Genomic DNA, 23,156 nt, shown 5'->3' with positions numbered 1-23,156 from the left:
ATTAACTCAAGTAAGATTCTGAGTAGACCTCCTTATGCTTGCTCTCTCACAGTGCCATCCTAAGTCAGTTTAGAATTGTAATGTACCTATTCACCAGAAACTGTTCTTAGGACTGCACTAGTTGTCTTGAAACTGCCGTGGTTGCTGAAACGGACTTAAGCCTTTGAAAAAAATAAATATAATTTACAGAATACAGTATCCGAATCGAGCAATCAAAATATCAAGGGTCAAATAACCCATGTATATATCCCAAAGGCATTTTAGTCTGACCAGTTAGAGAAAAACAAACAGCCAATTTAAGTATCTTGCATACAAAGCAACGTCCCAGCTTGTGGAAGGAACTGAGAAGGCTCCAAAAATGCACTTTTGCAACACACAACCTTCACCTATGCTTGCTGAGCAGTGAGAAAACACACATGGAAGGGGACAGCAGTAAGCCAAATTAGACATACTATTAAAAAACAGGCTTTTTTTGCTTGTTTGCTTCTAACTAGTGACCAGTTACGACACAAACTGTATTGAGTTTACCCTTCACTACAAAAATTCAATATGGAAGGTTTGCTGTGTAGGAAATCTTCAAATCTTGACTATACATATTTTCTGAACCTTGGAAGCTCCCTAACCCATAGAAAAGCCTAGTGTACAGTCATGTGCTAAAACTTACATGGAGGTAAAAACTCTCCCACAAGTTCCAACATGATAGTATCTTGCATATAGCAACTTTGGAACATATGGGGCAGCACTGACAAAAGCATAGATATGTACACTGTGAGCCCGTTAAATACGTGGGAGGGTAAAAACACCAATGCATAAAACCCATTTCCTATCTTACTTTAAAGAACGGTGCGCTGACAGGGCAAAAAGCCTCTGGTTCTGACATTGTAGAAACAGGATCAAAGCAACTTTCAACTTGCATGCCTTAGAAAAAGTATAGTGGTTTTTTTTAAAGCCAGCTTGTTTTGTAAAACATGCAGCATGTGTTCCAAATTCTCTCCTTTGAAATAAATAGAGGCTATTTTGATTATTTTCTTTTTTGAGTAACCCTTGATTTAGGAAGCGAATTTAATCCATTCTTACTTGCTTGCTATATAGTCTAACTATTCCTGCCCATTATTAAATCAGCCAACCACATATAGTTTCGGTTGTATGCACACGTGGAACGCTTCTCAAATGGCTGGCTGTGTATATATTTCAAGGCCAGTCTTGGGAGCCATATTCAGAGCTCAGTTAGCCAATGTAATTGAATCTCACCCTATAAACTTCAAGGGGGGGGGTGTCCTTATTTCCTGTTCTGGTCATGGGCCTATAATAGCTTTCACAGATACATTGCACAATTGCCAATATCTTAGAAATGTGTATTCATCCCCCCCTCCCACCAAATAAACCTGGCACTGTTTATAGAATGTTTTTTTTAATGACTAGAACCTAACTACTGGCTTACTTCCCTTTCTGTTCCTTTTTTTAAAAAAAAAAAAACACCAGCAGGTCATTGAACCAGGGCAGACTTCGGATTACTGGCAAGCGTTTGCATCCTTCAGGTCTGGCTTTGATGATCTGTTCCGTGTGTCACTAGGAAGCTCTAGAGAGTTGAGCAGCCAGTGATGAAACTTTGAAGATGTTAACAACAACAACAACAACAACAACAACATTCGATTTATATACCGCCCTTCAGAACAACTTAGTGCCCACTCAGAGCAGTTTACAAAGTATGTCATTATTATCCCCACAATAAAACACCCTGTGAGGTGGGTGGGGCTGAGAGAGCTCCTAGAAGCTGTGACTCATCCAAGGTCACTCAGCTGGCTTCAAGTGGAGGAGTGGGGAATCAAACCCGGTTCTTCAGATTAGAGTCCCGCGCTCTTAACCACTACACCAAATTGGCTTTCCAGTTTGTAGAGGTCAGTGCTCTCATAGAGTTCCATACTCATTTGATGTGCACATGGAGCGTCTGAATGAGAAACCTTCCCCTTCACTTTGTGGGAGGAGCTTGTAGCATCTGCACCGCCCATCTTCATCCACTGGCCCTTCGTTCTGTCTCAGTCAGGGAGAAAGCTCTTGCAAGCACAGAGCTCCACAGTTGTAATGGAGTCTTGCACCTGCAGATAATCACTGTATTAGGGTAGGGCCTGATTTATATGGCATAAGGACAAGAATATAGTGGGTAGTTGTGAAACACGAGACAAGTTCACACACCACATACAATCACACTAGATTGTGCATATGTGCCATAATCCTTGTGCCATAGTTGCTTGAGCAAACTGTCATATTTGCCAACCAACTGGGTGTGTTGATGAATGGCAGGACTCTAATCTGGAGAGCCAGGTCTGATTCCCTGCTCCTCCACTTGAAGCCAGCTGAGTGCCCTTGGGTCAGTCACAGCTCTTTCAGAGCTCTCTCAGCCCCACCCACCTCACAGAGCAGTTGTCATGACTGAGGATAATAATAGCATGCTTTTTAAACCGCTCTGAGTATATGTTACGTTGTCCTGAAGGGCGGTATATAAATCAAATGTTGCTGCTGTTGTTACTTTTATTAGATGCTGCTCCTTGGATTGCCCTTGAAAGCACAAGTCACAGCAACTTGTCCCTACATTAATATGTTCAAAGCCCAGCTGCAAACCTTGTGGCTGGACCAGTATGCTGTCTTAGAGACTGTATGGGAGCTTTTGTTATATGTGAACAGATTCTTAGAAGAAATGATCTTCCGTCCTTTGCATCTCTTTTGAATTTAATGAACATCCCATGGATGCATTACTGCAAGTCTGTGATTTTCAATACTTTACGGGCCTGGAGCCAGCATCATTCTTTCTCATTGTACTGCTAGTCCTCACCATACAATAATTAGGAAGGGGCCATGGCTTCACAGTCGAACATCTGTTTGCCATGCGGAAGATCCCCGGTTCAATCCCTGGAATATCCAGTTAAAAGGATCTGGTAGTAGGTGATATGAATGATCTCTCCAGAGATCCTGAGATCTCTCCAGAGATCCTGGAGAGCCTTTGCCAGTCAGAGTAGACAGTACTGACGTTAATGGAACAATAGTGTATAGTGATTAAGAGTAGTGGGACTCTAATCTGGAGAATCGAGTTTGGTTCCCCACTCCTCCGCTTGAAGCCAGCTGGGTGATTTTGGGTCAGTCACAGCTCTCTCAGAGCTCTCTCAGCCCCACCTACCTCACAGGGTGGTTGTCGTGAGGATAATAATAACATGCTTTGTAAACCGCTCTGAGTAGGCGTTAAGTTGTCCTGAAGGTCAGTATAGAAATCAAATGTTGTTGTTGTGATTATTATTCAGTGTAAGGCAGCTTCACAATTACATTTTTCACATTCAAGCTACTGTTTGAACCCTTGAAAGTAAGATTTGCTCAATTTTGGTTTTTATATTTTCAAGTTACTAAAACTGCATGCCTTAACTCTGCTCTTTATGTAGAGGTTCTCTTTTTGTTTTCAGTAATTGAGTTTGGTTAAATACTACTATGCTTATAATAGCTCTGGTTTCCTTTTAGCTTCTCCTTTGTCACCAAGCCTACATAATTGAAGCCAAAAGCCTAAAACCAAATTTTGGAGCCTTTTGGATAAGAGCCGAGATATTTAGCGTCTTCTGAAGGGCTGGACCTCATTTCTTGGTTCTTTGTTTGAACGGCTGTGGTACACTTCACCATGCTCTCTTCTGCTTTTCCCACTAGAGTTTTTCTTTTTTCTTTTTTTTTAAAAAGAGAAAAGTAGTCTGTGTGAGTATGCCCCATCACAGGAAGACATTCCATCATAAAACAGTCCCTTATTTCCTCATAAAATGTGGTTCTTCCCCCACCCCTTAAATAAAACATTTTAAAACCATTTTGTTCCATTCTAAAAAAAAACCCCAAATTGTAATCTAATTTTGACATGTAAACCTGGGGGTGGAATTAGCCTGGGAGTTAAAGGCACTGAATCTGCTTGTTATGGATTTAATGGTAATTTCTTCTAAAAATGCAACTTTTACATCCTGATCATTAATGACTGATGGAATAAATCTCGAAGCACGCTACAGTTGCAGTATGTTTGGCGAAGGAGATGTCAAAGCCTGCTGGGGAGAGACTTGATTGTGATCTCAGGTTAGGGTTTCTGAACCCCGTACACCCTGGTTGTGGTTTCTGAGCATGGGTAACTTCATGGGTACCTTTGGAAGCTGAAGCAAGATTACCTCCCCTGTGTGGGAATGATGTTCATTGTGGCCTGATCCCCGTGTAAACTCTGTAAATTGGCAACGTGTGGGTGAGTGGAATGAAGAGGTTACTTTTCGCTTTGCTGCTTTCAGCCCTTAAGGCGGGGTGCTAATGTGGGACATCGTCTGCCCACTTTTGGGACACTCATTCATACATTACCGTACCTTATGGGACCCAATCACAATGCTCCACCATTTCAAAGGCACCACCTGCATTCAGGTGGTGCCTTTGAAATGGTGGAGCATTGTGATTGGGTCCCATAAGGTACGGTAATGTATGAATGAGTGTCCCAAAATACAATTTTACATTTGTAAGAAGCATCCAAAGCTTTCATCTCACCCTTTCCTCCAAGGAGTTCACAGTGGCACTCTCTGTCTGTGTCAACCTGGGCTCATTAGGATTTGTTACCTTTCCGCTGGGTGGTGAAAATTAGAGGCTGCTTAGTTAGTCACCTGCTGCCTGCCATAGTATTTTGCACTAGTATGTATGTTACTGTGTTTCACCACCCAGAATATAGTGATGAAGAAAGATAGCGTTATTTTTTCTAAGTATTTTGACCAATGGGCTGGGGAAATCCTGCAAGTGTCTTAAAACGAAACAAAACTTTTAAACACATGGTTAGCTATGCAAAATCACCAGACTTCTCATCATTCTACTTTGTATGGACTCAGAAAAAATAAGAACCCTTAACAGCCTGAAAGATTACTGAAGAGGGTTCCTGTAGCTTCCAGCTATGCACCGGAGTTTGGTGTTGAAACCATTCCACAACTACTCAGAAATCTGCCACGTGATGTCCATGTAGGGCCAAGCTACAAGTGACGAATGACACTTGAACGGCAAGCGAACAGACTCACGTGTATTCCTCCTTGTTCACTTGCGCTCCACTTGCACAGATGTGACTCTGTTCGCTTGCCGTTCAAGTGTCATTCGTCACTTGTAGCTTGGCTCGTAGTTGAAGGATACCGATGATCATGTCTCCATCTTGGTGCATCTTTAAACGGCCTCCATATGCCTCTCCTCATTGCCATAATTCACTCTTTATTAGTGCTTGTGATCTTCCCCCATCATGTATTTAGTTACTCCTTTTGCACTTCAGTAAGCTCGAGGACTTCTCGCAGGTTGCCGATTGAACACTAGCCAGACCCAGATATGCCAGCAAGTTTGCTGCTTCCTGTAGTATCAGGTGATGCCTTACCCAAGAAGGCTGTTGCCAGCTTAACTAGGAGGAATACAGAGTGCTTGTATCCTGTCATTCATTGCGGAGCTTGTCTTGTACTATGGGGCACATTTTGGGGTTCCTTGAAAAACATTGGTCTTGCGCAAGTAGAAGTTCCTAGAGTCAGAGGCAATGCACTCTGCAGTGGAGGACAGCCGAAGCACATGTGCAACGAAGGCGTATGATCCAAGCCATCATTTCTTAACTCAGATTTTCTGTGTAAACAAAAAGAGTCTAAAGAGAAAACATCAACAACGATGCAACCCTGGCCTCTGTCATTTGGAATGTAATAATTGGTTTTGAAAGGATTACACTAGATTAGAGGCAACACCAAATTCAGAAGGTTGCAGAGCTTTCTCCTGCATGGTAAAATGTTGCCGCGACCAGGTCCTTCCCAGCATCTGGCTAGTGGTCAGGAGCAAAAAGACGGCCTTGGTTGCCAATAAGTAACGTGATGAGCTTGAGAGAACCGCGAAGTGCTTTAAGGTAATCTGGCTGGCAAAGCAATGCTTTACCGAAGGGTGGTCTCTGAATCAATCACAGCCTTTGGCAAGAATGCATGCCTTCAAATGGGAACCAGACGTGTTTTCAGTTCATTCTTTGGGTTACTACTGTTCAATTGGTGATTTACAAGAGAGCGTGAGCTATGGCAAACTCTCACGCAACTTCAGATATGCTTTTAAACAAATGCACATTTTCGAAAATGGACCTGCAGTAAAACAGCTCCATCCAAAGGGGGGAGGGATTCAGAAGGAGAATCCAGCCACAGAGGAACTGTGTTTTATATGCCCACTTCTGTATGCCCCCCAAACATGTGCTCAGCGTTCAGCTTTGACTTTTGGGCGCTGTGCAGTACGAAAGTAGCTCAGACCCATTCTTAAAACTTGAGAACAAAATGTACTCCTGAATGGGTTTGGTAAATGGGGAATTGTGCAACCTCTAAACATTGTTTCAGTGACCCTTCCCAGGAGGGTCATTTCTATCCCCCCCCCCACTTTGATGGGTTTTAATCAAGTTCCAAAAACCATGATGTATTTAAGCAATTGCCCTATTGGGTCCTTTCTCGTTAATAGTTAGTAATTACATTTCATATCAAGCCAAAATAATGTTGGCACCTCTGCAAAGATGTTGTTTTCTTAATTCATTGCAAGACTGTCTTCCCCTCCTGTGTGCCCCCGTTTCTCAGATGGCATGTGTTAAACTGTTTCGGAGTCAAATGATACCACTTTAAGCCAGCTAGAGTGGGCCGGTCTTGGTGGCAGTTCTTATTGTGAAAAGATCCATTCCCAGTTGTGCATGTGTACCATCTTTCATTAAAGCAAAGTAGACAATTTACATCACTGTCAGTATCCAAGATCTCAACGAGAAAAGCAAAGCTATCTCAGATGAGATCTGTCTGGCCCGTACATGGGATCCCCTGATGGACAGGATGAAGGGCCTTAGATCTTTGGATTCTTCCTACTGAACAGAAAGATCCCATTTATGTCAAAAAGATCCAAGTCACTTGACACTTATTGTTTATCCAGACATGCCTATCATATGTATTGTCGAAGGCTTTCACGGCTGGAGAACGATGGTTGTTGGGGGTTTTCCGGGCTGTATTGCCGTGGTCTTGGCATTGTAGTTCCTGACGTTTCGCCAGCAGCTGTGGCTGGCATCTTCAGAGGTGTAGCACCAAAAGACAGAGATCTCTCAGTGTCACAGTGTGGAAAAGATGTAGGTCATTTGTATCTACTCAGGAGGGGTGGGGTTGAGCTGAGTCATTCTGTAAGAGTTTCCCAGGGTGTGGAATGCTAATGGCGGGAGGCTTCACTGTATCCTGAGGAGGTTCTTTTGCATATGGATTGGTGCTTGATGTGCTAATCTTCTCTGCAGGGCTATTGTCGGGTGTGGAGTGTTTTGTTGGCCTGGTGTTTTTCAGAACTGGAGCCCATGCTCTGTTCATTCTTAAGGTTTCTTCTTTCCTGTTGAAGTTTTGCTTATGCTTGTGAATTTCAATGGCTTCCCTGTGCAGTCTGACAAAGTAGTTGGAAGTGTTGTCCAGTATTTTGGTGTCCTGGAATAAGATACTGTGCCCTGTTTGAGTTAGGCTATGTTCAGCCACTGCTGATTTTTCAGGCTGTCCAAGTCTGCAGTGTCTTTCATGTTCTTTTATTCTTGTCTGGATGCTACGCTTTGTGGTCCCGATGTAAACTTGTCCACAGCTGCAGGGTATACGGTATACTCCTGCAGAGGTGAGGGGGTCTCTGCTGTCTTTTGCTGATCGTAGCATCTGTTGTATTTTTCGGGTGGGTCTGAATACTGCTTGAAGGTTATGCTTTTCCATAAGCTTTCCCATCTGATCAGTAATTCCTTTGATATATGGCAAAAACACTTTTCCTGTAGGTGACTGTTTTTCCTTGGTTGTTTGATTCATCCTGGGTTTGATTGCTCTTTGGATTTCATTTCTGGAGTAGCCATTTGCCTGAAGTGCGTGGTTTAGATGATTAATTTCCTCATTGAGAAAGCGCGGCTCACATATCCGTCTTGCACGATCCACTAATGTTTTCATTATGCCTCTTTTCTGTCGGGGGTGGTGATTGGAGTTTTTTTGTAAGTACCGATCAGTGTGAGTTGGTTTCCTGTAGACCTTGTGACCTAACTGAAAGTTTGCTTTGCGGATGACCAAGGTATCCAGGAATGAGAGTTTTCCCTCACTTTCTTTCTCCATTGTGAATTGTATGTTCAGGTGGATGTTGTTGAGATGATTCAAAAACTCCCTCAATTCTTCCTCCCCATGGCTCCAAATGATGAATGTATCATCCACAAACCGGAACCATACACTGGGTTTGTGGGGTGCTGATTCTAGAGCTGTTTTTTCAAAATGTTCCATGTAGAAGTTTGCTATAACTGGGCTGAGTGGGCTCCCCATGGCCACCCCATCCATCTGTTCATAGAATTCGTTGTCCCATTGGAAGTAACTGGTTGTCAGACAATGATGGAATAAGGCTGTTACATCCTCTGGGAAAATCTGATTAATCAGTGCAATAGTGTCTTTTACTGGAACCTTGGTAAACAGGGATACAACATCAAAACTGACAAGTATGTCTTGTGGATTGAGTTTCAGAGAACTGATTTTGTTGATGAAATCTGCTGAATCTTTGATGTAAGACGAGGTTTTTCCGATGTGGTCCTGCAGGAGATCTGCCAGATGTCTAGCTAATTCATATGTCGGTGAACCAATGGCACTCACAATGGGTCGGAGTGGGACTGAATCTTTATGTATTTTGGGGAGTCCATATAGTCTAGGTGGCTGTGCTTCAGTCTTGCATAGTTTTCTGTGCGTATCGGGATGTAGTGAGGAATTCTTGATCAGCGCATTTGTTAGCCTGGTGATTTTGCAAGTGGGATCTCGTTTTAGTTTTTTGTAGGTGGAGGGGTCCAGGAGTTCCTTAATCTTCTTTTTGTATTCCTCCGTTTTCATGATCACTGTAGCATTGCCTTTATCAGCTGGTAGAATGATGATGTCTGGATCTGCATTGAGGGTCTTGATGGCATTTCTCTCCTTGCGTGTTATATTGCTGGTGGGAAGCTTTGCCTTTCGTAGAATCCTGGCTGTCTCTCCTCTTATTTCCTCAGCTTCCTCTTCAGGTAGATGACGGATGGCAGCTTCTACATTTGCAATGATGTCTTCCACAGGAATTCTGGTGGGGGTGACTGCAAAGTTTCCTCCCTTTGCCAAGATGGAGGTTTCTTCTGGTGAGAGTTGACGGTCTGTCAGATTGATGACAATGCGTGCATTGTCGAGCATTGGGCTTGTCTGTCTTTTTTCCTGTAGTTTGTTAAACTTCTGCTTCTGTCTGGATGTGTGGTTGGTAAACACTTGTTCCATCTTCCTGTAGGTGAGATTGTCGACCTTGTCCCAATCCTGACTTCTCATTTTATGGCTGGTGTTGATATGCAAGCAAAATAGCTCCTTGTCTGTGGCAGCAAGTTCTCTGCGGGTAGTGTGGATTCTCTCACGTAAGAGGGCCTGTTCTAGACGGTCATAAATGCGGTTCGCCTGTGTGGTTTTGAAGATTCTTTTAGTTGTGAGAAAAGATGGAATGGTTCTTGTGTCCCTGCAGCGTAGAAGAAAGGTCAAAGAACAGAGTAGATGTGCTTTCTTGTTCCGAAGTGTTTCCAATCTTCGGGTCTGTTGGAATGTTTCCTCCCCGTAGAGGTGTTCGATGTATTGTCGAAGGCTTTCACGGCCGGAGAACGATGGTTGTTGGGGGTTACAGCAATACAGCCCGGAAAACCCCCAACAACCATCGTTCTCCGGCCGTGAAAGCCTTCGACAATACATCGAACACCTCTACGGGGAGGAAACATTCCAACAGACCCGAAGATTGGAAACACTTCGGAACAAGAAAGCACATCTACTCTGTTCTTTGACCTTTCTTCTACGCTGCAGGGACACAAGAACCATTCCATCTTTTCTCACAACTAAAAGAATCTTCAAAACCACACAGGCGAACCGCATTTATGACCGTCTAGAACAGGCCCTCTTACGTGAGAGAATCCACACTACCCGCAGAGAACTTGCTGCCACAGACAAGGAGCTATTTTGCTTGCATATCAACACCAGCCATAAAATGAGAAGTCAGGATTGGGACAAGGTCGACAATCTCACCTACAGGAAGATGGAACAAGTGTTTACCAACCACACATCCAGACAGAAGCAGAAGTTTAACAAACTACAGGAAAAAAGACAGACAAGCCCAATGCTCGACAATGCACGCATTGTCATCAATCTGACAGACCGTCAACTCTCACCAGAAGAAACCTCCATCTTGGCAAAGGGAGGAAACTTTGCAGTCACCCCCACCAGAATTCCTGTGGAAGACATCATTGCAAATGTAGAAGCTGCCATCCGTCATCTACCTGAAGAGGAAGCTGAGGAAATAAGAGGAGAGACAGCCAGGATTCTACGAAAGGCAAAGCTTCCCACCAGCAATATAACACGCAAGGAGAGAAATGCCATCAAGACCCTCAATGCAGATCCAGACATCATCATTCTACCAGCTGATAAAGGCAATGCTACAGTGATCATGAAAACGGAGGAATACAAAAAGAAGATTAAGGAACTCCTGGACCCCTCCACCTACAAAAAACTAAAACGAGATCCCACTTGCAAAATCACCAGGCTAACAAATGCGCTGATCAAGAATTCCTCACTACATCCCGATACGCACAGAAAACTATGCAAGACTGAAGCACAGCCACCTAGACTATATGGACTCCCCAAAATACATAAAGATTCAGTCCCACTCCGACCCATTGTGAGTGCCATTGGTTCACCGACATATGAATTAGCTAGACATCTGGCAGATCTCCTGCAGGACCACATCGGAAAAACCTCGTCTTACATCAAAGATTCAGCAGATTTCATCAACAAAATCAGTTCTCTGAAACTCAATCCACAAGACATACTTGTCAGTTTTGATGTTGTATCCCTGTTTACCAAGGTTCCAGTAAAAGACACTATTGCACTGATTAATCAGATTTTCCCAGAGGATGTAACAGCCTTATTCCATCATTGTCTGACAACCAGTTACTTCCAATGGGACAACGAATTCTATGAACAGATGGATGGGGTGGCCATGGGGAGCCCACTCAGCCCAGTTATAGCAAACTTCTACATGGAACATTTTGAAAAAACAGCTCTAGAATCAGCACCCCACAAACCCAGTGTATGGTTCCGGTTTGTGGATGATACATTCATCATTTGGAGCCATGGGGAGGAAGAATTGAGGGAGTTTTTGAATCATCTCAACAACATCCACCTGAACATACAATTCACAATGGAGAAAGAAAGTGAGGGAAAACTCTCATTCCTGGATACCTTGGTCATCCGCAAAGCAAACTTTCAGTTAGGTCACAAGGTCTACAGGAAACCAACTCACACTGATCGGTACTTACAAAAAAACTCCAATCACCACCCCCGACAGAAAAGAGGCATAATGAAAACATTAGTGGATCGTGCAAGACGGATATGTGAGCCGCGCTTTCTCAATGAGGAAATTAATCATCTAAACCACGCACTTCAGGCAAATGGCTACTCCAGAAATGAAATCCAAAGAGCAATCAAACCCAGGATGAATCAAACAACCAAGGAAAAACAGTCACCTACAGGAAAAGTGTTTTTGCCATATATCAAAGGAATTACTGATCAGATGGGAAAGCTTATGGAAAAGCATAACCTTCAAGCAGTATTCAGACCCACCCGAAAAATACAACAGATGCTACGATCAGCAAAAGACAGCAGAGACCCCCTCACCTCTGCAGGAGTATACCGTATACCCTGCAGCTGTGGACAAGTTTACATCGGGACCACAAAGCGTAGCATCCAGACAAGAATAAAAGAACATGAAAGACACTGCAGACTTGGACAGCCTGAAAAATCAGCAGTGGCTGAACATAGCCTAACTCAAACAGGGCACAGTATCTTATTCCAGGACACCAAAATACTGGACAACACTTCCAACTACTTTGTCAGACTGCACAGGGAAGCCATTGAAATTCACAAGCATAAGCAAAACTTCAACAGGAAAGAAGAAACCTTAAGAATGAACAGAGCATGGGCTCCAGTTCTGAAAAACACCAGGCCAACAAAACACTCCACACCCGACAATAGCCCTGCAGAGAAGATTAGCACATCAAGCACCAATCCATATGCAAAAGAACCTCCTCAGGATACAGTGAAGCCTCCCGCCATTAGCATTCCACACCCTGGGAAACTCTTACAGAATGACTCAGCTCAACCCCACCCCTCCTGAGTAGATACAAATGACCTACATCTTTTCCACACTGTGACACTGAGAGATCTCTGTCTTTTGGTGCTACACCTCTGAAGATGCCAGCCACAGCTGCTGGCGAAACGTCAGGAACTACAATGCCAAGACCACGGCAATACAGCCCGGAAAACCCCCAACAACCATGCCTATCATACTCTCAGCTGCATGTGAGAATTGTCTCCATTGCAAAGTCTCCGAGATCCTTATGAGAGTTTTACGGTGCCATCCTAAGCAGAGTTACACCCTTTTGAGCTCACTGACTTCAGAGGACTTAGAAAGATACAACTCTGCTTAGAATGGCATTGTTAAGCAAAGTCTTAAGGTCTACTTTCTCCTATATGAGCCTATCCAATCGTTAAGGTAGTTATCTAAGATATGGTTGAAATTTCCTGCTTTTAGGAAAATGAGGTGGGTGACCACAAAGGACAGGGCCTTTTCTGTGGTGGCTCCTTGTTTTGAAAATTTTCCTGCTATTTTAATTGCTTAGTTTAAGGCAACAGGTTTTTTTTTTTTAAACAAAGCACCACAGAATTTGATCTGTGTTACTTACATTTGTTGTTTAACATTATGCTGTTTTGAAGTGTTAACATTTTAAATTGTTTTGTTGCTGTATATCAAGAGGTCTAATTATTATTTTTTTTTTTTTGAAAAATTTTTATTGGGTTAGAATCCATCATTTCCACATTTACATTCAATTTTCCCCAATTTTTTCATCTCTAACCCCCTCCCTTTCCCCCCCCCTTTTTATTGACTTCCAACAGCTTTCCAACCCTTTGTCCCCTTTCCCTTACTTTTATTAGCTTCCTCTATCTAAAACAAATATATATTCTCCATTATTCTAAGCAGTACATCCTTAACTATTTTTAACATTATATGCCCAAACTGTAAGCCTTTGTTTCTATCTTAGATAAACAATTTATCCCAATTTTTCAATTTCAGGTATTTCTATATATCATAAACCATATAGATCATACATTCGTTTATATCAAACAATTTGACTTATTCTCTATATATATTACTCATTCTATCTTTTTATAATAGTTCTATATATCTCTCCTCACGTAGTCAATCAATTTGACCCATCTATATCTTCAGACATTCAGTTTGGTACAAAACTTGTCAGAAAAAAAAGAAAATATTGTTAGTTAATCGCTCCTTATATTTAGTCCTTATAATTAATTATTTTCTCTATGTTCTGTTTGTTAACCTATATATATCTATATATATGTCAATCTATTAATCTGACTGCTTATTAATTCACATTTATCTCTTCTCCCCCCGGTAAAGTCTCCCCCCTCTACTTCAATACTTCAGTAGTTCTCAAACTGCCACAGTTTTCCTCCCACCTCCCATTTCTTCTCCAGGTATTGTTTCAGCTTCTCCCAGTCTGTGTTGAACTGCCCTGAGTCCAGATCTCTCAATTTTCTTGTCATCTTGTCCATTTCAGCCATATACAGCAATTTGTAAGTCCAATCTTCAATAGTTGGCACTTCTTGTACTTTCCATTTTTGCGCATACAAAAGTCTAGCTGCTGCTGTCATATAAAATATCAACGTCCTGTGTTGGGCTGGAATTCCCTCCATTCCCAAGTTCAGTAGCAGGAGTTCTGGGTTCTTATTAATTTGAAATTGTAAAATTTCACTCATTTCTCTTATTATTTCCCCCCAGTACTGCCTGGCTACCTCACACGACCACCACATATGATAGAGGGAGCCCTCATGCTTCTTACATTTCCAGCATTTATTAGAAGTATTCAAATTCCCTAGCGCAATCTTCTTTGGTGTCATGTACCAACGATAGATCATTTTATGAATGTTCTCTTTGATATTAATACATGTCGTTGTCTTCATTGTAGTTTTCCACAAGTATTCCCATGCCTCCATTGTTATTTCTTTATTAAAGTTTATAGCCCATTTCACCATTTGTGTTTTAACTATCTCATCCTCGGTATACCACTTCAACAGTACTTGGTATACCTTGGATATTCTTTTCTTATCTTCTTTAAGAAGGGTCTGCTCTAGTTCCGAATTCTCTATTCGTATACCTCCCTTTACAGAGTCCGAATTATATAAGTCTCTGATCTGTCTATACTGGAACCAATCGTAGTTAGGTGATAGTTCCTCTTGTGTCTTTATTCTAAGTTTGGATGCTTCAGTTTTAGTTATTTCTTTATACGTTAAACATTGTTGTTCATTATCAACAGCTCTCGGGTCTATCACCTCATATGGAACCACCCACAAAGGGGTTCCTTCTTGTAGATAAATTCTGTACTTCTTCCAGATTATGTATAGACTTCTCCGAACAAAGTGATGCAGGAACATCGAGTTGACCTTTACTTTGTCATGCCATAAATATGCGTGCCATCCAAATATTTTTTTATATCCCTCTAGGGCTAATAGTTTCTTGTTCTTTAATGTCATCCATTCTTTCAACCAAACTAGGCAGATTGCATCATGATAAAGTCTCAGATTGGGCAGTTGCATTCCGCCTCTTTCCTTTGCATCTTGTAAAACTTTCACTTTCACTCGAGGCTTCTTGCCTGCCCAAACAAAATCTGATATTTTCCTCTGCCATTTTTCAAATTGTTTGGAGTCTCTGATGATTGGTATTGTCTGTAGCAAAAACATTACTCTTGGTAACACATTCATCTTAACTGCTGCAATCCTACCCAACCACGACAAATTCAATCTATTCCATTTAATCAAGTCTCTCTCTATCTGAGTCCATAGTTTTTCATAATTGTTTTTGAATAGATCTATGTTCTTTGCAGTTAATTCGACTCCCAAATATTTCACTTTACTTGTTACTTCACAATCCGTTGTTTCCATTAACAATTGTTGTTTCTGCTTAGTCATATTTTTGCATAATATCTTTGACTTCTTTTTGTTAATGAAGAAACCTGCCAAGTCTCCAAACTCCTTGATCTTATCTATCACTCTTGGCATGTTCTCCAATGGGTCCTCTACAATTAACATTATGTCATCCGCAAATGCTCTGACCTTGTATGAATAGTCCTTTATTTTTATTCCACGAATTTCATCATCTTGACGTATTTGTATCATCAGAATCTCCAATACTAAAATGAACAACAATGGAGATAACGGGCAACCTTGTCTTGTTCCTTTACTTATCGTCAATTTCTTGGTCAATTCATCATTCACCACAATTGCTGCAGTCTGGTCTCTATAAATTTCCTTAATTGCTCTGATGAATCTTTCTCCCAATTGTAGCTTTTCCATAGTGGCAAACATAAAGTCCCAGTTTAAATTGTCAAACGCTTTTTCAGCGTCAACAAAGAAGAAACCAACCTCTTTGTCACAACGCTTGTCATAATATTCAATAGCATTGATCACTGTCCTTAAGTTGTCTCTTATTTGTCTGTCTGGCAAAAAGCCTGCTTGTTCCTCCTCTATGACTTCCGAGAGCCACCCCTTCAATCTCTCCGCCAATATCTTCGCAAAAATTTTGTAGTCATTGTTGAGTAGCGATATAGGTCTATAATTTTTCACATTAGTCAGGTCTTGGCCCTCTTTTGGGATCAATGATATATTCGCTTCACTCCAAGTTTCTGGAATCCTTTGATCCCTTAAAACCCCATTCATCACCTCTTTTAGGAATGGTGCCAGTTCATTAGCCATTGTCTTATAGAATTTAGCCGTAAGTCCATCTGGCCCTGGCGCCTTTCCTAGATTTGCAGATTGTATTGCCTTACTTATTTCCTCGTCAGTTACTTCACTATTCAACTTATTTCTCCAAGCTTCCGAGATTTCTGGAAGTTTGGTTTTCTCCAAATATGACGCTATTGATTCTTTGTTTACTTCTTTTTTATTATACAGCTTAGCGTAAAATTTATAAAAGGCTCTACTAATGGTAGCCTGCTCCAAATACGTTTTGTTATCTTCGCAAATTTTATTTATTATCTTCTTTTCCCTTTTCTTCTTCAATTGCCATGCCAGGTACTTCCCAGGTTTATTAGCACCCTCAAACGCTTTTTGATTCAGTCTTTTGAGATTCCACTCCAATTCTTTATTGCTCATTGCTGTTAGCTGTTCTTGAAGTATTTTAATTTCCTGGTATACCTTCTTTTTCCCTGGTCTCTTTTTTAGCTGTGTTTCTTTGGCTTTTATTTTCTCCTCAATCTCTTGTCTTTTCTCCTCTTTCTTCTTTCTTGCTCTACCATTTAAGTCCATTAGTATGCCCCTTACAACCGCCTTGTAAGCATCCCAAACTTTATTGGTTGGTACTTCTTTATTCACGTTGTATTGTATAAAAAACTTTGTCTCTCTTCTCAGTATTTCCATATTCTCTCTTTCCTGTAACAAGTCCTCATTTATTCTCCATGCTTTCCTTTTTCTCTTTTTTCCAAATTTCCACATAATTGGGTTGTGATCTGAGCCTACCATAGGCATTATTTCTACCTCCTTAGTCCATAATGCTAAGTCTTTTGAGGCCCAGATCATATCAATTCTTGATAATGTAGAATGCCTTGCAGAATAAAAAGTAAACTGTCTGCTTTTAGGATATTCTCTCCTCCATACATCTTCAAGAGTCTCTTGTTGAATCAACTCAAAAAAAAGCTTTGGTAATAGTCCTCTTTTCTTTTGTGCCGTTGTAGTCTTTTTGTCTAGTTCCAAGTCTGTCACTCCATTGAAGTCTCCAGCAAGAATTATCTGGTCGTATGCAAGATCGTCTAAATGCTTCCTTAAATCCTCAAAGAAGCTTTCTTTTGCACCGTTAGGTGCATAAAGTCCGACTACCAACACTCTCTTTAAATTCCAAATACATTCCACTGCTACAAATCTAGCTTCCACATCTCTCATAACAAATTTTGGCTGTAGCTCCTCTTTTATGTACAACACCACTCCTCTTTTTTTCTTGTTGGAGGCCGCTACATATTCTTTGCCCAATTTTCCAGATTTTAAATATTTTACATCCTGCTTTCTGATATGGGTCTCTTGCAAACAAACAATGTCACATTTTTGTTTTAGTAGCCAGTGAAAAGTATTTTTCCTCTTATTCGGTGAGTTTAGTCCATTTACATTCCAAGATAATACTTTACACTCCATACTCATGATCTTGTTGGTAAGTCTTTTTCATTGTCCTTAATAAATCGCTCCATCTCTCGCTCAGATCTGATGCGTTTTTTGGCCCCTCCAAACTCAAAGGACACTCCTTCCGGTAACTCCCATCTGTACCTGATTTTCATGTCCTTCAAAATCTGAATTAGCACTTTATATTTTTTCCGGTCCAGTAACACTGATCTGGGCAGTTCCTTCATTATAATAATCGTCTTGCCATCAATCTCCAATGGATCTTGAAACTGTTTTGTCACAATCCTCTCTTTCATATTTCGTGTTGTAAACTGCACAATCACATCTCTTGGTAGTTTCCTCTGGGTTGCTATTCTCGAATTCACACGGTATGCCACATCTAGGATAGCCACAACTTCCTCCTCCTCCTTCCCCAGGTACTCAGCCAACACCTCAGTCATCTGTTCTTGCGCTGACTTTCCTTCCACTTCTGGCAAGCCACGAAAACGTAGCTGCTTCTCCATATGTTTAGTTTCTGCAACTGACATTCTCCCCTTCACCAATCTCATCTCTGTTTGTTGCGTGTCTGCTAAATTCTCCATCGCGTCTTCTACTGTTTTAACTCTCTGCTGCGTTCCTTGTAATTCACTTCGTATTGTTTCCATACCTTTTTTCACTTCTGACAGCTCCGATTTTACTGTCTGTGTAACCTCTTTAACCTCTTTTATCAGCTCCAATTTCGTGTCCTTAAGTTCTTTAATCATATCTAAAAGTTTTTTGTCCAGGTTTTTATCCAGGTTTTCTATTGCCGATTGCCACTCTTTTTTTGACATCGTGGGGCTTGCTTTAGCTCGCTCCCACGAATCCGCTCTCTTCCTTAACTCCGTGGCGTAAAATTTAACGTTTTTCTATTTTAAATGTCCCGGTCTTCTTATAGAAATTAAGTTTTAAAGAGTCCAAAATGTCGGGCGTCTTTTCTCTATGGTTTCTCTATGATTTTGTAATCCAAGATGGCCTACTTCCTCTTCCGCTGAAGCCGCGACCCTTCCCCTTTCAAAAATGGCGATTCCCTACTTCCTGCCCTCCAGCAAGGGCCGCTTCTCTCCAGCCACTCTATTGTTATTACGCACTTCCTGTCTCCCGTCTTCCCACAGCAGATCTCGCGATGGTGTCTTTTTCTCACAGCTCCAAAGCCACAGGTATTCAAAACAATAGTCCCATTTCTTTAATAACTTCTTTAAACTTAGTCTCTTTTTAAATTCGATTCCTGCCGAGTCTTCCCCTCCTTTTCACTAGTCTGTTGCAGTTTAAAAATCTACTTTTTTTCCTCTCTGTTTTTATCAATCTGTCCCGTCTCAGAAGATAATGATCTTTACCTTCTCTTCACTTTTCTCGGGTTGTAATCGCTGTTTCGATTTTAAGTTCTCCTCTCAGCTTCTTCCCCCAATCGATGCTTGGGTATGTAGGTCTTATGCCAGCCGAATTGGCCCCAAAACTGCCGCAGAGATTATAGCCGACCCGTCGCAAGGTGGGACCTCAAGGATCGGGGGGAGACTCGCTGTGTAGAGCCCCCCCTCGTCCGAGATCTAGCTCACCCTAGGGTCTTGAGCGTTCTTTGCCTGCTCCCCGCCTGAGAGCAGTCGGCCGCGGGCTATTTTCACCCCGCCGGCCGGTTAAAACGGCAGTCCGGTCAGCTCCGCAAGTGGAGCTGCGTTAGACCTCCATGGATCCCAAACAGGAAGTCCAAGAGGTCTAATTATTTTGATTGCTTCAGCTCCCCCCTTCCCAATTTTCCTGTCGTGAAACAGCTTCAGGGAGACAGTATTTTATTTTCCCGTAGTGACGTTTCCATGCAGATTTCCTCAGTGAGGCAAACAGTGGTTTCCCGGGACCTTTTCAGGTCGGTCAGTTGTGGGGGAGAGGCACCCTCTCTCTGTGCACCATGGCCTTGATTTGAATCAGGCCCACGTGTGGCCAGGAATTAAGTTCCCAGGACAGAGCTCACATTAAACATTTAACTGAAAGTTTTCGTGGCTGCCAGTGTATTAATTGGCCCAGAGGGTGTTCTGCATCAGAGACCAGGGCGCGAGCATGCCAGCGTGATAGTGAAAGGAAACAGGAAGCCATTAGGGCAGAGAGATCAGCTGCATCGATGGAGAAGCCACTAGAGAATATCTCACATCTTCCTCGCTGAGCGGAGGTGCGTATATGTCCTGTACCTTCCAAAACAACTGAAAGAAAGTAAAGAAGAGCTAGAGAGGAAGATTGCTGGTCGTTTTTCTTGCCAGTTTTCTTTGGGAGCCACAAAGACCACATCTGACAATAATAAATCCATTTTTTTCCTACATTAATATTTTCTTTCTTTCTTTCTTATATAGTGGCCGTCTTTAAATTGTCCCAGCGTGCTAAGCATGTGTATGGCGAAGCTGCCAGAGTTCTAGAGTTTAAGAAGATATGTGATGAGGCCCCTGCGGATGCCGTCCAGTTGCTGGGGGATTTAATGAACTGCAGCCATTCCAGCTGCAGGGACCTCTATGAATGCAGCTGTCCTGAACTGAATCAGCTGGTGGACATCTGTCGGTAAGTCTGACAAGCGCCCTAGAACAAACTCACTTTGGGGAATGTGGTTTGCATTGTGGAGAAAAAGGGGAAAAACCGATTGTGGCTGTTTAAAAAAAAGTATTTATTCCAGTCGCTGTTACTACCAACTAGCCTCATGTCCTAGGAAGACATGATGTGGTTAGATGATTTCCAACTGACACTGTAACAGCGTTGAACATGGGCAATTCTTGAGCCACTTCTGGGTCAAACTGTGCTTAAGCAGCTTTTCTATAAGTAGTTCTCGTCTTTTCCCAGTTAAAGCTCTTGGGTCCCATGAACCTAGTTTGTTCATTTTCATGTACACAGTTTTGTTCCACCTTAACCAGCAGATTTTCCAGTCTTCACTAAATCAGCAGCCCAAGAGCACTGCTGGTTAAGGTGATATTCTGAGTGGTAGACAGGGCTTTTTTTCAGCTGGAACGCGGTGGAACGGCATTCCAGAACCTCTTGAAAATGTCCAGACAGAGGGGAGTTTAGATTGCAGCACGGAGGGTAATCTAAACTCCCCTCTGTCTGGAGATCAGGGGGCGGGGCCACCAGCCATGTGACCATTTTCTCCGAGGGCAACCCACTGAATTCCATCACCTCTTTTCCCAGAAAAAAAGCCCTGGTGGTAGACGTTTTCTGAAACTGTATAAAAACTGCCAAACTCAGTGGGGCAGTGTTCCTGCAGTGTATAGAAGTATAGATTGAAGCCTACGCAAGTCCCAGGATGGAGTTTGATGTAATGCAGATGTGAAGTTCCTGTGCCAACAAGGCTTCCAATACACTCCACACAAGGGGTGTACAGAGCGGCACCCACAATTGAAATCAATAGGGAGGTCCTTGGAGCCTGAGGCTGGAGCATAGTTTGTGGGTCAGAGTCCTTGCATTCTCACAGGATTCATGAATCAGGAGGCCTTCCTATAATTTCTGGGATCTAAATCTTGGGTTGGATCCACCAGCGCTATTCTGCCAATGGAAGGACTTCTGCCCACAGAGCACAAATGTCTCTTCTCTCCTTCCTACAGCACCCCAAAATGCCATCCCAAATGTTGGTTCTCATCTCCTAATTTACATCTCAGCTAGAATACTAGAATAGCTAGCTACAATAAGTATCACTTCTACATTTATGACCCTCCCCTCTCTACTCAAAATGAAAAGGGGCTTGGTTTCATATATGACCCATGCCTTCATTCATTTTCTCAAGAAATATCAGCGATAGATGATAAGATCAATAGTAGGAGTAGGTCCTGGAGACCATTCCTTCTCAACCTACCAGAGAAATCTCACTCCTTTCGCTGACATCAAAGCTGGTTCTTGGAAGCAACTGGCTGCTAGGGCCAGTCGGAACAGGAAAAGTCAGTTCATGAAGAAAATACGGCGAATGCTGCGGTCTCTGCAGTTCAGCTTTGTCCAGTACTGCAGCCTCCTAATTTTTCATGTATAACTGCTGACATCTAGTTGATAACAACTATTCCAGGTTGGCATATCAGAGCAAGAGGCTGTGCTCTGAGGATCTAAATTACTTCAGTATGACCGTACAGTGTAGTCGTCATGCCATGAAGTGCTCTGGCTGGAAGCGCTGGTGGTTTGGTGCAAAGTGCAGGTTATTACTCCCTCTTGGGATATGTTGCAAGAGTGTGGGGCCCAAGGGTGTTCCAGACGTGAAATGCTAGCAATGGTGGGGAAGAGAGATCATGATTTCAGTCTCTCCAGGGATACTCGATATGTTAGTGTAGAGTTTATTCATCTGCAGTTCAGACACAGCAACCGCCTTAGTCAGTTCATAAGACTCAAATGAAATAATTCCTAGCATGTATTGAGCATCATACTGCCAGTGCACGTTCCAGGGTAATGACACGCATGGAATGCTACGAGCATCTGCATTCAAGCCACGGTCCAGCATATAGTTAAGGACACTTATAGCACCTTTGTGTAAGAAGGGACCCCAGCCAGTGGGATTCATATGTATAGTGGATTGCAGCTGGCGTGTCTTTAAAATTACAGGCAGTATATAACTTTAATGTCAGTCGCTTTTTAAAAAATTTGTAAACAGTGCATGGAATTTAGCATCTAATTAAGTAATTCAGTTGTATTTTTGATTTGAGCAATCATTTGCAAAGTGTAAGGCAGTAAGAATGGGTCTTCAAAGTCTCACACACACACACACACACCGCCCCGCCAAGCACAGCTGGAAGGGTCAGGAGATAAGTTCCACAGCAAATACCAAGGTATAGAGCTATTGCACAGTATTGCGCAATAGTGTCCACACAACAAAAGCCCCCATATAACAGCAGAATCCAGATCAAAACCGTGCCACAATCAGAAAGCAGGGAGAAAACCTACATAACAAAAATAACAGATACATCAAGAAAGGGAGCCAAGCCACAGATCACATTATTACAAGTTGTACTTCATATGATGAAGGAACTGAGCACGTTGAAGATTCTTAAGAACATTTATTCATTTTAAAGTTGGGGAATGCAGCATCAGAGCCTAAGAAGTAAGACACATCCTCATTCCTGTGTATACAATCAGTGGTCATATACAGTCACATACCGTGCGCTTTCTTCCTCTCTCTCATGCCCTGCTTATGAGCTTATCAGAGGCAGGTGACTTAGCCACCATTATAAACAATGCTGAACTTGATGGAGACAGGTGACATGCCTAAGCATCGTATTCCTCGGCCTGGTACAGACTCACGATACAGCCTCCCTTCCTCCACTCCCAGCTCATACATACTATAATTTCCGTTTTTCTTCTGAAACAGCAACCAAAAAAATGCAGTGATGGGCTTACAGGTCCTTTTGGATGGCACAACATACTCATTTGCTGCCCCCATCCATGCTTGGGTCTTGTCCCGCAGACTGAGTACTAGACAACTTCTTAGACCCTGTGTTCACTAGTGCAACACAGTGTCCCCTTCAAAGACAATGAATTCAAATAACTTGTCCAAGAGACTTAATCTAAGACAAAGATGGGGTTTGAGCCCCACTTCTTTGCTTCCACGCATACACTCCTTTCATAGGAGGCAAGTACTTTAAATCTGTATCACCCCCAAATCAGTTCTCCCTTAATTAAGCATCTCCTCTTATATGATCCCTCAAGGCACTTCTCCTCTGCCCCAAGAAAGGGGGGCGGGATCACATTTTTGTCTTACTTTTCTCGTCTTGTTTATGCTGCAGTCTCCTTTTCCTTTCTTCCTCCCCTCTCCCTGTTCAAGGAGGAGCTCTGCAGCCTAGAATGCCCAAGTTGATCAGACCAGCAAGCACGCCTGACCTGGAAGCTTTTATAGTGCTCATGGTA

General features: G+C 42.4%; 1 protein-coding gene across 1 annotated transcript in view; it reads left to right on the top strand.

Moving 5' to 3' along the window:
- Positions 1-23,156, top strand: part of GALK2 (galactokinase 2) — a 72,589-nt gene that overhangs the window by 44,344 nt on the left and 5,089 nt on the right. Inside the window, exon 9 of the mRNA XM_055002702.1 lies at positions 19,646-19,847. Coding sequence (XP_054858677.1) covers positions 19,646-19,847 — 202 coding nt within the window. The remainder of the gene's footprint in view (positions 1-19,645; positions 19,848-23,156) is intronic.

Source organism: Eublepharis macularius, chromosome 18 (assembly GCF_028583425.1).
Source record: "Eublepharis macularius isolate TG4126 chromosome 18, MPM_Emac_v1.0, whole genome shotgun sequence".
NCBI classification, from domain to species: Eukaryota; Metazoa; Chordata; class Lepidosauria; order Squamata; family Eublepharidae; genus Eublepharis; species Eublepharis macularius.
The sequence above is the reverse complement of the archived record's forward strand: the minus strand, read 5'-3'. Positions and strand labels throughout refer to the sequence as shown.